General features: G+C 46.1%; 1 protein-coding gene and 1 long non-coding RNA gene across 9 annotated transcripts in view; one reads left to right on the forward strand and one right to left on the reverse strand.

Moving 5' to 3' along the window:
• Positions 1-1,801: 1,801 nt before the first annotated feature.
• LOC115189837 (uncharacterized) lies at positions 1,802-2,758 on the forward strand. 7 transcript variants are annotated; one of them, XR_003877012.1, is made up of 5 exons: positions 1,802-1,926; positions 2,074-2,178; positions 2,249-2,315; positions 2,377-2,415; positions 2,652-2,758. It is a non-coding gene; the product is annotated as an uncharacterized LOC115189837 (long non-coding RNA). The 7 variants fall into 7 exon arrangements; XR_003877011.1 differs by having other exon boundaries at positions 2,388-2,415; positions 2,652-2,756; XR_003877013.1 differs by lacking the exon at positions 2,652-2,758 and adding an exon at positions 2,515-2,551 and having other exon boundaries at positions 2,388-2,415.
• An 845-nt stretch (positions 2,759-3,603) lies between these two features.
• The window catches only part of LOC115189827 (serine/threonine-protein kinase TBK1), a 42,031-nt gene continuing 30,331 nt past the window's right edge, over positions 3,604-15,303 (reverse strand). For both annotated transcript variants that reach the window (XM_029748334.1, XM_029748333.1), the window contains exons 15-20: positions 12,362-12,478; positions 8,250-8,351; positions 7,900-7,996; positions 6,639-6,742; positions 4,710-4,781; positions 3,604-3,770 (exon numbers count right to left, since the gene is read on the reverse strand). In XM_029748334.1, the coding sequence (XP_029604194.1) occupies positions 3,716-3,770; positions 4,710-4,781; positions 6,639-6,742; positions 7,900-7,996; positions 8,250-8,351; positions 12,362-12,478 (547 nt within the window). In that variant the 3' untranslated portion in view covers positions 3,604-3,715. The remainder of the gene's footprint in view (positions 3,771-4,709; positions 4,782-6,638; positions 6,743-7,899; positions 7,997-8,249; positions 8,352-12,361; positions 12,479-15,303) is intronic.

Here is a 15,303-nt window from a genome sequence, read left to right on the forward strand (position 1 = left end):
TGACGGGGGCCATAGAGGGGGGGCGTTATTTGGCATGACGGGGGCCATAGAGTGGGGCGTTATTTGGCATGACGGGGGCCATAGAGGGGGGGGCCATAGAGGGGGGGGCGTTATTTGGCATGACGGGGGCCACAGAGGGGGGGCGTTATTTGGCATGACGGGGGCCATAGAGGGGGGGGGCGTTATTTGGCATGACGGGGGCCATAGAGGGGGGGGCGTTATTTGGCATGACGGGGGCCATAGAGGGGGGGGCGTTATTTGGCATGACGGGGGCCATAGGCCTCTATAGGGAACAGAGTGCCTTATGGGAACACAGGTGACCTGTTATGAGGATCAACGACCCTGATGTGTAGTCCCCACCACCACCTGTTATGAGGATCAATGACCCTGATGTGTCGTCTCCACTTCCTGTTATGAGGATCAATGACCCTGATGTGTCGTCTCCACTTCCTGTTATGAGGATCAATGACCCTGATGTGTAGTCTCCACTTCCTGTTATGAGGATCAATGACCCTGATGTGTAGTCCCCACCACTTCCTGTTATGAGGATCAATGACCCTGATGTGTCGTCCCCACCACCACCTGTTATGAGGATCAATGACCCTGATGTGTTGTCACCACTTCCTGTTATGAGGATCAATGACCCTGATGTGTCGTCTCCACTTCCTGTTATGAGGATCAATGACCCTGATGTGTCGTCCCCACTTCCTGTTATGAGGATCAATGACCCTGATGTGTAGTCCCCACCACTTCCTGTTATGAGGATCAATGACCCTGATGTGTCGTCCCCACTTCCTGTTATGAGGATCAATGACCCTGATGTGTAGTCCCCACTTCCTGTTATGACAGGAAGGAGGAGGTCGCTGCAACACTCTCTAGAAGGTGAAACAATGTTTGATGGTCTGTTTTTATTTACAGCTTTTTTATCTCCAAAACATTTCAATTTCCCTTCTGCATGGTGATGATTAACAAACACCAAGAGGTCAGAGCCTTTATACAGCGGAAGGAAGAGAGAGATGGTTTGAGTTTCTCCATCGTTCACCTCATTAAGCCTGTTGGTTCATACAATCAAAAACTCAATGTATAAAGATGGTTAAAATAAAACCCATAAAATGCATAAACAGAAGAAACGCACTTCATTTGTGCAAACAAAAGACAGTAGTCATTTTGGGTTATTTCAAATAAGAAATACAATTTAAAGGACACTAGGAATTTAATTTTAAAAAGAAAAACAATTATAATTTGAGCCTGTTAGACATACAGAGATGATAACAAAACAGGAAGTAAAAAAAAAAGGTCTGCAGACTAAATGAAACTAAAGCAACACAGAGGAGGGCCTCCCAAATTACCCCCTATTCCCCTCATAGTGCACTACAGCAACACAGAGGAGGGCCTCCCAAATTACCCCCTATTCCCCTCATAGTGCACTACAGCAACACAGAGGAGGGCGTCCCAAATTACGCCCTATTCCCCTCATAGTGCACTACTTCTGACCAGAGCCCAATGGGTAGGTAGCGCACTAGAAAGGAAACAGGAAGCCATTTTGGGACAGTTTAGTAGCAATAACTACTGATTCCTGAAGGACATTTCATCTCTTTAGTCTCTAACAGATGTTGCCAGTTTGGAGACATTTCATCTCTTTAGTCTCTAACAGAAGTTGCCAGTTTGGAGACATTTCATCTCTTTAGTCTCTAACAGAAGTTGCCAGTTTGGAGACATTTCATCTCTTTAGTCTCTAACAGAAGTTGCCAGTTTGGAGAGAAAATACACATTATAGACTCAGACTATTTACAACATGAAGCACACATGTATATACACAGGATAATATACCACTGGCAAGCTGAGGGAATATTCTCCTTTCTCTGCAGGGTTCAGACTGTAGACTGGTGGGGTCAGCTAGGGGTCATGGGGTCAGCTAGGGGTCAGGTAGGGGTCAGGGTCTAGACTGTAGACTGGTGGGGTCAGCTAGGGGTCATGGGGTCAGCTAGGGGTCAGGTAGGGGTCAGGGTCTAGACTGTAGACTGGTGGGGTCAGCTAGGGGTCAGGGTCTAGACTGTAGACTGGTGGGGTCAGGTAGGGGTCATGGAGTCAGGTAGGGGTCAGGGTCTAGACTGTAGACTGGTGGGGTCATGGGGTCAGGTAGGGGTCAGGGTCTAGACTGTAGACTGGTGGGGTCAGGTAGGGGTCATGGGGTCAGGTAGGGGTCAGGTAAGGGTCAGGGTCTAGACTGTAGACTGGTGGGGGTCAGGTAGGGGTCAGGGTCTAGACTGTAGACTGGTGGGGTCAGGGTCTAGACTGTAGACTGGTGGGGTCAGGTAGGGGTCAGGTAGGGGTCAGGGTCTAGACTGTAGACTGGTGGGGTCAGGTAGGGGTCAGGTAGGGGTCAGGGTCTAGACTGTAGACTGGTGGGGTCAGGTAGGGGTCAGGTAGGGGTCAGGTAGGGGTCAGCTAGGGGTCAGGTAAGGGTCAGGTAGGGGTCAGCTAGGGGTCAGGTAGGGGTCAGCTAGGGGTCAGGTAGGGGTCAGCTAGGGGTCAGCTAGGGGTCAGGTAGGGGTCAGGTAGGGGTCAGGTAGGGGTCATGGGGTCAGGTAGGGGTCAGGTAGGGGTCAGGTAGGGGTCAGGTAGGGGTCATGGGGTCAGGTAGGGGTCAGGTAGGGGTCAGGTAGGGGTCAGGTAGGGGTCATTAAAGGGAATTAAATTTCACTCCAAAATCTAAACGTGTCTGTTCACTTCCAAACCTAGAAATAGTTTATTCTGATGTGATTTAAACATCGACATGGACTCAGAACATGCAGTTTGGAGAGTAAAAACGAAATACATCTCAAATTAAATGTGAAAACATGATTTAGGAGAACAGAAAACATCTCAGATTTTATAGGGTCCCCCCCCCAGTGTATATTAACCATTGTTTTACCAGGTATATCAACAGAAAACATGGTGTATTACTGTCTCTCGTACACTAAGGACCCGGGGAAGAGTTGGAGGGAGAGGAGAACAACGGGTCTGTTTGAAGGCAGCTCTCATGCTAGAAAACGCTGGAGACCCCTGGTCTAGATAGTGGATTGAGGTGGGGGTTTAGGGTGGGGTGAGAGTCAGGGGGTGACGGTATAGGGTGGGTATGGAGGATGGGTGAGAGTCGAGGGGTGAGGGTTTAGGGGTGAGGGTGTAGGGGGGGTATGGAGGTTAGGTGAGGGTTTAGGGTGGTATGGAGGATGGGTGAGAGTCGAGGGGTGAGGGTTTGGGGTGGGTATGAAGGTTAGGTGAGGGTGTAGGGTGAGGATGTAGGGTGGGTATGGAGGTTGGGTGAGGGTGTAGGGTGGGTATGAAGGTTAGGTGAGGGTGTAGGGGTGAGGGTATAGGGGTGAGGGTTTAGGGGTGAGGGTGTAGGGGTGAGGGTATAGGGGTGAGGGTGTAGGGGTGAGGGTTTAGGGGTGAGGGTTTAGGGGTGAGGGTGTAGGGGTGAGGGTGTAGGGGTGAGGGTTTAGGGGTGAGGGTTTAAGGGTGAGGGTTTAGGGATGAGGGTTTAGGGGTGAGGGTGTAGGGGTGAGGGTGTAGGGGTGAGGGTTTAGGGGTGAGGGTGTAGGGGTGAGGGTGTAGGGGTGAGGGTTTAGGGGTGAGGGTGTAGGGGTGAGGGTGTAGGGGTGAGGGTATAGGGGTTAGGGTGTAGGGGTGAGGGTGTAGGGGTGAGGGTGTAGGGGTGAGGGGCCACATGGTCTCAGATACGGTCCACACTTCTCATTCCTCCATCCAATGACGTCAAAGAGCCAAACCTGGAAAACAAAAACATCAGACAATATTATATCAACAGAAGCTGATCTGACAGGAAGTACCAAACAGCTGATCTGACAGGAAATACCAAACAGCTGATCTGACAGGAAATACCAAACAGCTGATCTGACAGGAAGGACCAAACAGCTGATCTGACAGGAAGTACCAAACAGCTGATCTGACAGGAAGAACCAAACAGCTGATCTGACAGGAAGGACCAAACAGCCGATCTGACAGGAAGTACCAAACAGCCGATCTGACAGGAAGGACCAAACAGCTGATCTGACAGGAAGGACCAAACAGCTGATCTGACAGGAAGGACCAAACAGCTGATCTGACAGGAAGGACCAAACAGCTGATCTGACAGGAAGGACCAAACAGCTGATCTGACAGGAAGGACCAAACAGCTGATCTGACAGGAAGTACCAAACAGCTGATCTGACAGGAAGTACCCAAACAGCTGATCTGACAGGAAGGACCAAACAGCTGATCTGACAGGAAGGACCAAACAGCTGATCTGACAGGAAGGACCAAACAGCTGATCTGACAGGAAGTACCAAACAGCTGATCTGACAGGAAAGACCAAACAGCTGATCTGACAGGAAGGACCAAACAGCTGATCTGACAGGAAGCACCAAACAGCTGATCTGACAGGAAGTACCAAACAGCTGATCTGACAGGAAGGACCAAACAGCTGATCTGACAGGAAGTAGGAGGCCTTCATATGTCTTATCAGGGGTAGTGATAACGATCTGACAGGAAGTAGGAAGCCTTCATAGTGATAATGATCTGACAGGAAGTAGGAGGCCTTCATAGTGATAATGATCTGACAGGAAGTAGGAGGCCTTCATATGTCTTATCAAGGGGTAGTGATAACGATCTGACAGGAAGTAAACATTTGGCAATCCCAGGGTGCTCCGTGTAGCCAGACAAGTCCTCACCTCTCCAGGAAGTGGTTGTTCTCCGCCAACTCCTTTACTACCCCCTCCATCTCTTCCTTCAGCTTCTTCATCCTGGAAATCACAGAAAGGATGGAGAGAGTTAACACTGGACACTGTCACTGAGAGTTAACACTGGACACTGTCACTGAGATGGTGGACTATCGTCCCACTGGTTAACACTGGACACTGTCACTGAGAGTTAACACTGGACACTGTCACTGAGATGGTGGACTATCGTCCCACTGGTTAACACTGGACACTGTCACTGAGAGTTAACACTGGACACTGTCACTGAGATGGTGGACTATCGTCCCACTGGTTAACACTGGACACTGTCACTGAGAGTTAACACTGGACACTGTCACTGAGATGGTGGACTATCGTCCCACTGGTTAACACTGGACACTGTCACTGAGATGGTGGACTATCGTCCCACTGGTTAACACTGGACACTGTCACTGAGAAGGTGGACTATCGTCCCACTGGTTAACACTGGACACTGTCACTGAGAAGGTGGACTATCGTTCCACTGGTTAACACTGGACACTGTCACTGAGAGTTGACACTGTCACTGAGAGGGTGGACTATCGTCCCATTGGTTAACACTGGACACTGTCACTGAGATGGTGGACTATCGTCCCATTGGTTAACACTGGACACTGTCACTGAGAGTTAACACTGGACACTGTCACTGAGATGGTGGACTATCGTCCCACTGGTTAACACTGGACACTGTCACTGAGAGTTAACACTGGACACTGTCACTGAGATGGTGGACTATCGTCCCACTGGTTAACACTGGACACTGTCACTGAGAGTTAACACTGGACACTGTCACTGAGATGGTGGACTATCGTCCCACTGGTTAACACTGGACACTGTCACTGAGATGGTGGACTATCGTCCCACTGGTTAACACTGGACACTGTCACTGAGAAGGTGGACTATCGTCCCACTGGTTAACACTGGACACTGTCACTGAGAAGGTGGACTATCGTTCCACTGGTTAACACTGGACACTGTCACTGAGAGTTGACACTGTCACTGAGATGGTGGACTATCGTCCCATTGGTTAACACTGGACACTGTCACTGAGATGGTGGACTATCGTCCCACTGGTTAACACTGGACACTGTCACTGAGAGGGTGGACTATCGTCCCACTGGTTAACACTGGACACTGTCACTGAGATGGTGGACTATCGTCCCACTGGTTAACACTGGACACTGTCACTGAGAAGGTGGAATATCATCCCATTGGGTAACACTGGACACTGTCACTGAGAGGGTGGACTATCGTCCCATTGGTTAACACTGGACACTGTCACTGAGATGGTGGACTATTGGTAAGGTCAGGGGTTAAGGGTTAAGGGTTAGGGACAGTAACTAACCCCAGGGTCATCTCTACAGGGGTTATCTGGCTGAGGTAAGGTCAGGGGTTAAGGGTTAAGGGTTAACGGTTAGGGACGGTAACTCACCCCAGGGCCATCTCTACCAAGGTGCTCTGGCTGAGGTAAGGTCAGGGGTTAACGGTTAGGGACGGTAACTCACCCCAGGGTCATCTCTACCAAGGTGCTCTGGCTGAGGTAAGGTCAGGGGTTAAGGGTTAACGGTTAGGGACGGTAAGTCACCCCAGGGTCATCTCTACCAAGGTGCTCTGGCTGAGGTAAGGTCAGGGGTCAAGGGTTAGGTACGGTAACTCACCCCAGGGTCATCTCTACCAAGGTGATCTGGCTGAGGTAAGGTCAGGGGTTAAGGGTCAGGGACGGTAACCTACCCCAGGGTCATCTCTACCAAGGTGCTCTGGCTGAGGTAAGGTCAGGGGTCAAGGGTTAGGTACGGTAACTCACCCCAGGGTCATCTCTACCAAGGTGCTCTGGCTGAGGTAAGGTCAGGGGTTAAGGGTCAGGGGTCAGAGACAGTAACTCACCCCAGGGTCATCTCTACCAAGGTGCTCTGGCTGAGGTAGGCTTGCGGTTTCACCATACCACTGGACGCCAGAGGTAGCACCTTCCCAGGTAACTGCTCCTGTAGCTACAATACACACAAACATGGATATTAAAACCTAAAAACCATATTTAAAGGGAGAAAAGGTATTGTTCTGAAGCTGAAAAATACATTCATGCAACATAATATCTACTCCACCCATGCAAAGCTGTCATCAAGGCAAAAGGTGACTACTTTCAAGAATCAAAAATATAAAATATATTTTGATTTGTTTAACACTTTTTTGGTTACTACATGATTCCATATGAGTTATTTAATAGTTTTTGATGTCTTCACTATTATTCTACAATGTAGAAAATAGTAAAAATAAAGAAAAACCCTTGAATGAGTCGGTGTGTCCAAACTGTTGACTGGTCCTGCATTTAGCCGAGTTGTTGGACCTGGTTTTATAACTCTGAGATTAGTCTGAAACCATGTTAGCACGGTCAGAAATGCTAACAAACAGTAGCACATCGGTGGTTCTTAATGGACAGAAATGCTACCAAACGGTAGCACATCAGTGGTTCTTAATGGACAGAAATGCTACCAAACGGTAGCACATAAGTGGTTCTTAACGGACAGAAATGCTACCAAACAGTAGCACATCAGGGGTTCTTAATGGACAGAAATGCTACCAAACGGTAGCACATCAGTGGTTCTTAATGGACAGAAATGCTACCAAACGGTAGCACATAAGTGGTTCTTAATGGACAGAAATGCTACAAAACGGTAGCACATCAGGGGTTCTTAACGGACAGAAATGCTAACAAACGGTAGCACATAAGTGAAATGCTAAAGGCGGGGATTGTGTTGTGGACCTCCAATGTTGAATCGACATTGGTGTCATATTGGCTTAGATATGATGGGAGATTTGAATTGATCTTCAATCAGTCCGTACTATGGTCAAGCCAGTCTATAATTAAGGGAATCCCAACCTGCCCCCACAGACTAACATAAAACAACGGGCCAGTCACGCCAGTCTATAATTAAGGGAATCCCAACCTGCCCCCACAGACGAACATAAAACAACGGGCCAGTCTATAATTAAGGGAATCCCAACCTGCCCCCACAGATAAAACAACGGGCCATCCCCTCCTCTCCCTCCCCCTGCTCCATCCCTCAACTTAGTGGAGGAAACCTCCTGTTTACTTCAGTGTTTAGTAAGGTGTGTGTGTGTGTGTGTGTGTGTGTGTGTGAGTTCTGACCTTAATAACTCTCTCCATCACCATGGAAACCTCTTTCTCCACGCTGTTGAATTGGCTGGTTAGACCAATCAGCTGCTTCCTCACGTGATGCACCTTCCTGTACAGGGGAGATAAACACACACTATTGACACACACACACACACACAATTGACACACACACACACACACACACACACACACACACACACACACACACACACACACACACACACACACACACACACACACACACACATACCTACCTTCCTTCATCTACAGGAAACTTACCTCATCTGATATCTACATTACACACTGACCTCATCTGATTACCTACCTTCCTTCCTTCCTTCCTTCCTTAACAGGAAACTTACCTCATCCACTCCTCGCTCTTAGAGATGAAGAGGCGATACTTCATTGCACACTCCTCTGTAAACAGAGACCTGGCCTTGGTGGCATGGAACACCAGCTTCTGTCTGGTAGAGGAACATAATATTACTATACTGTAACCATAGAAACATTATAATATTACTATACTGTAACCATAGAAACATTATAATATTACTATACTGTAACCATAGAAACATTATAATATTACTATACTGTAACCATAGAAACATTATAATATTACTATACTGTAACCATAGAAACATTATAATATTACTATACTGTAACCATAGAAACATTATAATATTACTATACTGTAACCAGAGAAACATTATAATATTACTATACTGTAACCATAGAAACATTATAATATTACTATACTGTAACCAGAGAAACATTATAATATTACTATACTGTAACCAGAGGAACATTATAATATTACTATACTGTAACCAGAGAAACACTAATATTACTATACTGTAACCATAGAAACACTAATATTACTATACTGTAACATTAGAATATTACTATACTGTAACCAGAGGAACATTATAATATTACTATACTGTAACCATAGAAACATTATAATATTACTATACTGTAACCAGAGAAACATAATATTACTATACTGTAACCATAGAAACATTATAATATTACTATACTGTAACCATAGAAACATTATAATATTACTATACTGTAACCATAGAAACATTATAATATTACTATACTGTAACCATAGAAACATTATAATATTACTATACTGTAACCATAGAAACATTATAATATTACTATACTGTAACATTATAATATTACTATACTGTAACATTATAATATTACTATACTGTAACCATAGAAACATTATAATATTACTATACTGTAACCATAGAAACATTATAATATTACTATACTGTAACATTATAATATTACTATACTGTAACCATAGAAACATTATAATATTACTATACTATTACCATAGAAACATAATATTACTATACTGTAACCATAGAAACATAATATTACTATACTGTAACCATAGAAACATAATATTACTATACTGTAACCATAGAAACATAATAATATTACTATACTGTAACCATAGAAACATAATATTACTATACTGTAACCATAGAAACATTATAATATTACTATACTGTAACCATAGAAACATTATAATATTACTATACTGTAACCATAGAAACATTATAATATTACTATACTGTAACCATAGAAACATAATATTACTATACTGTAACCATAGAAACATAATATTACTATACTGTAACCATAGAAACATTATAATATTACTATACTGTAACCATAGAAACATTATAATATTACTATACTGTAACCAGGGTTGGGGTATTTCTGTCATCATGGATAGAGGAGGACTAATGTTGGGGTTGAGGAGTAATTCTCGGTTTAATTCTAGTTAAATGGGTTTCCATCCTGGTTTAATTCTAGTTAAATGGGTTTCCATCCTGGTTTAATTCTAGTTAAATGGGTTTCCATCCTGGTTTAATTCTAGTTAAATGGGTTTCCATCCTGGTTTAATTCTAGTTAAATGGGTTTCCATCCTGGTTTAATTCTAGTTAAATGGGTTTCCATCCTGGTTTAATTCTAGTTAAATGGGTTTCCATCCTGGTTTAATTCTAGTTAAATGGGTTTCCATCCTGGTTTAATTCTAGTTAAATGGGTTTCCATCCTGGTTTAATTCTAGTTAAATGGGTTTCCATCCTGGTTTAATTCTAGTTAAATGGGTTTCCATCCTGGTTTAATTCTAGTTAAATGGGTTTCCATCCTGGTTTAATTCTAGTTAAATGGGTTTCCATCCTGGTTTAATTCTAGTTAAATGGGTTTCCATCCTGGTTTAATTCTAGTTAAATGGGTTTCCATCCTGGTTTAATTCTAGTTAAATGGGTTTCCATCCTGGTTTAATTCTAGTTAAATGGGTTTCCATTGCATTTTCAACTCTACTGATGGTTTTGTCTTGCCGATGCTGTTCGGCCATCGCTCATCCATATATTTATATGTACATATTCTTATTCATTCCTTTACACTTGTGTGTATAAGGTAATTGTTAGGTTAGATTACTTGTTAGATATTACTGCACGGTCGGAAACTACAAGCATTTCACTACACTCGCATTAGCATCTGCTAACCGTGTGGATGTGACCATTAGCATCTGCTAACCGTGTGGATGTGACCATTAGCATCTGCTAACCGTGTGGATGTGACCATTAGCATCTGCTAACCGTGTGGATGTGACCATTAGCATCTGCTAACCGTGTGGATGTGACCATTAGCATCTGCTAACCGTGTGGATGTGACCATTAGCATCTGCTACCGTGTGGAGGTGACCATTAGCATCTGCTAACCGTGTGGATGTGACCATTAGCATCTGCTAACCGTGTGGAGGTGACCATTAGCATCTGCTAACCGTGTGGATGTGACCATTAGCATCTGCTAACCGTGTGGATGTGACCATTAGCATCTGCTAACCGTGTGGAGGTGACCATTAGCATCTGCTAACCGTGTGGAGGTGACCATTATCATCTGCTAACCGTGTGGAGGTGACCATTAGCATCTGCTAACCGTGTGGAGGTGACCATTAGCATCTGCTAACCGTGTGGATGTGACCATTAGCATCTGCTAACCGTGTGGATGTGACCAATAAAACTTGGATTTGATTTGTCACAACAAATGTTACGCTCTATAATGAAAGTGCCCATTTTGGTCTTGGCGCGTGCAGCTGGCAGAGACAGAGCGGGTAGACAGAGCGGGTAGACAGAGCGGGTAGAGACAGAGCGGGTAGAGACAGAGCGGGTAGAGACAGAGCGGGTAGAGACAGAGCGGGTAGAGACAGAGCGGGTAGACAGAGCGGGTAGACAGAGCGGGTAGACAGAGCGGGCAGAGACAGAGCAGGTAGAGACAGAGCGGGTAGAGACAGAGCGGGTAGAGACAGAGCGGGTAGACAGAGCGGGTAGAGACAGAGCGGGTAGACAGAGCGGGTAGAGACAGAGCGGGTAGAGACAGAGCGGGTAGAGACAGAGCGGGTAGAGACAGAGCGGGTAGAGACAGAGCGGGTAGACAGAGCGGGCAGACAGAGCGGGTAGACAGAGCGGGCAGAGACAGAGCGGGTAGACAGAGCGGGCAGACAGAGCGGGCAGACAGAGCGGGTAGACAGAGCGGGTAGACAGAGCGGGTAGACAGAGCGGGTAGACAGAGCGGGCAGAGACAGAGCGGGTAGAGACAGAGCGGGTAGAGACAGAGCGGGTAGACAGAGCAGGCAGACAGAGCGGGTAGACAGAGCGGGTAGACACAGAGCGGGTAGACAGAGCGGGTAGAGACAGAGCGGGCAGAGACAGAGCGGGCAGAGACAGAGCGGGTAGACAGAGCGGGCAGAGACAGAGCGGGTAGACAGAGCGGGTAGACAGAGCGGGTAGACAGAGCGGGTAGACAGAGCGGGTAGACAGAGCGGGTAGACAGAGCGGGCAGACAGAGCGGGCAGACAGAGCGGGTAGACTAACTACACGATGAGATTATTATGGATCAGAACCAGAGTTTTACATGTCAAACGGTAGTCGATCATCGATCACCAGGTGACCAGAATAAGACCCTGGATATTATGGGTTGAATTAGAGCATCACTGTGTGTATTTCCACCCCCCTTTGATCTCGACAGTATATCTGCAGTCTAATAAACTGCATAGTCGAGGGACGACCCAGTATATCTGCAGTCTAATAAACTGCATAGTCGAGGGACGACCCAGTATATCTGCAGTCTAATAAACTGCATAGTCGAGGGACGACCCAGACGCCATATCGTCACGTGACTCCCAAGTTTACTCACATTAGATGGTTGTTACGTTAATATTTGGGGATAAATGCCGTTTCCACTGACATTTTCTCACATTTATTTTACAGACACAAAAAAAGATCCCATCTTAACGAGCGTATTTGTATTTTTTTTTTTTTTTTATGTTTACCGACAAATTGTTTCCTTCAGGCCTGTCAGGACATTTTCTACCCCACATGTACTTTAACTCACGTAAAAAGGACGACAAAAACCCTGTTCGGAGGGAGAGGAAAGACGGACCTACTTGTCAAATTTGTGTATCTGTTCCTCGTTGTACGGCAGACGCCTCTCTGCCTTGTCCTTCTTAAACTGGTGGTAGATGGCCGTAATGGAGTCCAGGAGAACCTTAATCCTCTCAACACTGAGACAGAGAGAGAAAACCATCAGCAAACTGGTGGTAGATGGCCGTAATGGAGTCCAGGAGAACCTTAATCCTCTCAACACTGAGACAGAGAGAGAAAACCATCAGCAAACTGGTGGTAGATGGCCGTAATGGAGTCCAGGAGAACCTTAATCCTCTCAACACTGAGACAGAGAGAGAAAACCATCAGCAAACTGGTGGTAGATGGCCGTAATGGAGTCCAGGAGAACCTTAATCCTCTCAACACTGAGACAGAGAGAGAAAACCATCAGCAAACTGGTGGTAGATGGCCGTAATGGAGTCCAGGAGAACCTTAATCCTCTCAACACTGAGACAGAGAGAGAAAACCATGAGCAAACTGGTGGTAGATGGCCGTAATGGAGTCCAGGAGAACCTTAATCCTCTCAACACTGAGACAGAGAGAGAAAACCATCAGCAAACTGGTGGTAGATAACCGTAATGGAGTCCAGGAGAACCTTAATCCTCTCAACACTGAGACAGAGAGAGAAAACCATCAGCAAACTGGTGGTAGATGGCCGTAATGGAGTCCAGGAGAACCTTAATCCTCTCAACACTGAGACAGAGAGAGAAAACCATCAGCAAACTGGTGGTAGATGGCCGTAATGGAGTCCAGGAGAACCTTAATCCTCTCAACACTGAGACAGAGAGAGAAAACCATCAGCAAACTGGTGGTAGATGGCCGTAATGGAGTCCAGGAGAACCTTAATCCTCTCAACACTGAGACAGAGAGAGAAAACCATCAGCAAACTGGTGGTAGATGGCCGTAATGGAGTCCAGGAGAACCTTAATCCTCTCAACACTGAGACAGAGAGAGAAAACCATCAGCAAACTGGTGGTAGATGGCCGTAATGGAGTCCAGGAGAACCTTAATCCTCTCAACACTGAGACAGAGAGAGAAAACCATCAGCAAACTGGTGGTAGATGGCCGTAATGGAGTCCAGGAGAACCTTAATCCTCTCAACACTGAGACAGAGAGAGAAAACCATCAGCAAACTGGTGGTAGATGGCCGTAATGGAGTTCAGGAGAACCTTAATCCTCTCAACACTGAGACAGAGAGAGAAAACCATCAGCAAACTGGTGGTAGATGGCCGTAATGGAGTCCAGGAGAACCTTAATCCTCTCAACACTGAGACAGAGAGAGAAAACCATCAGCAAACTGGTGGTAGATGGCCGTAATGGAGTCCAGGAGAACCTTAATCCTCTCAACACTGAGACAGAGAGAGAAAACCATCAGCAAACTGGTGGTAGATGGCCGTAATGGAGTCCAGGAGAACCTTAATCCTCTCAACACTGAGACAGAGAAAACCATGAGCAAACTGGTGGTAGATGGCCGTAATGGAGTCCAGGAGAACCTTAATCCTCTCAACACTGAGACAGAGAGAGAAAACCATCAGCAAACTGGTGGTAGATGGCCGTAATGGAGTTCAGGAGAACCTTAATCCTCTCAACACTGAGACAGAGAGAGAAAACCATCAGCAAACTGGTGGTAGATGGCCGTAATGGAGTCCAGGAGAACCTTAATCCTCTCAACACTGAGACAGAGAGAGAAAACCATCAGCAAACTGGTGGTAGATGGCCGTAATGGAGTCCAGGAGAACCTTAATCCTCTCAACACTGAGACAGAGAGAGAAAACCATCAGCAAACTGGTGTTAGATGGCCGTAATGGAGTCCAGGAGAACCTTAATCCTCTCAACACTGAGACAGAGAGAGAAAACCATCAGCAAACTAACATTTAGCATCTCTCTAGGTTACGGTGTGATCTCTGAAGTACACTGTAATCTGGAGAAATTCGTTTTCAAACCGCTAAGCAACAGCTAAGACAAGACACCATAGGATTTGAGCTCCATGGATACATGATTGGACTGTATTAGTGATTTAAACAGTTGGATGGATCACCACTTCCTCCAGCTAAATCAAGACCGAGGTACTTAGACAAAGCACAGAGACAGAGAGACAGAGAGAGAGAGAGACAGAGAGACAGAGAGAGAGAGACAGAGAGAGAGAGAGACAGAGAGAGAGAGAGACAGAGAGAGAGAGACAGAGAGAGAGACAGAGAGAGAGAGACAGAGAGAGAGAGAGACAGAGAGAGACAGAGAGAGACAGAGAGAGACACAGACAGAGAGAGACACAGACAGAGAGAGACACAGACAGAGAGAGACACAGACAGAGAGAGACACAGACAGAGAGAGAGAGAGAGAGAGAGAGAGAGAGAAAGAAAGAAAATCTGGCTGCACATTTTAATTCACGGCCAATAAAAGGTGTTATTTTACATTCTGAACTCAATTTTGAAACAGGCATTAGGAAGGTGACCAAAATCAGCTTTTTACCACCTGAGGACCATTGCTAATGTGTGGCTGTTTTTCTCTCTAAGGCCGATACAGAGAGACTCATCCACGCTTTCATAACAAGCTTCACTACTGTAACGCTCTCCTGTCTGGTCCACCCAGGAAAAGCCCATTGGTCAACTGCAAAACATACAGAATGCTGCATCATGGGTACCGACCAAGGTCACGTTGATCGATGTCGTGCGGTTCTGTCAGCGTAAAACGATCAAGCTCAAAACTAAAACTTTTGCCGCTTTCGCCTCCCGCCACTAGCACGCGCTAAGCGTCGCGTCAATGTTACCCGGAAATAGAAACACGATCGCAGCTAACTCGCCGCGATCCCAGAGACGTCCCAGAACAGCTAACTCGCCGCGATCCCAGAGACGTCCCAGAACAGCTAACTCGCCGCGATCCCAGAGACGTCCCAGAACAGCTAACTCGCCGCGATCACAGAGACGTCCCAGAACAGCTAACTCGC

The sequence above is a fragment of the Salmo trutta genome, unplaced genomic scaffold (genome assembly GCF_901001165.1).
Source record: "Salmo trutta unplaced genomic scaffold, fSalTru1.1, whole genome shotgun sequence".
NCBI lineage: Eukaryota > Metazoa > Chordata > Actinopteri > Salmoniformes > Salmonidae > Salmo > Salmo trutta.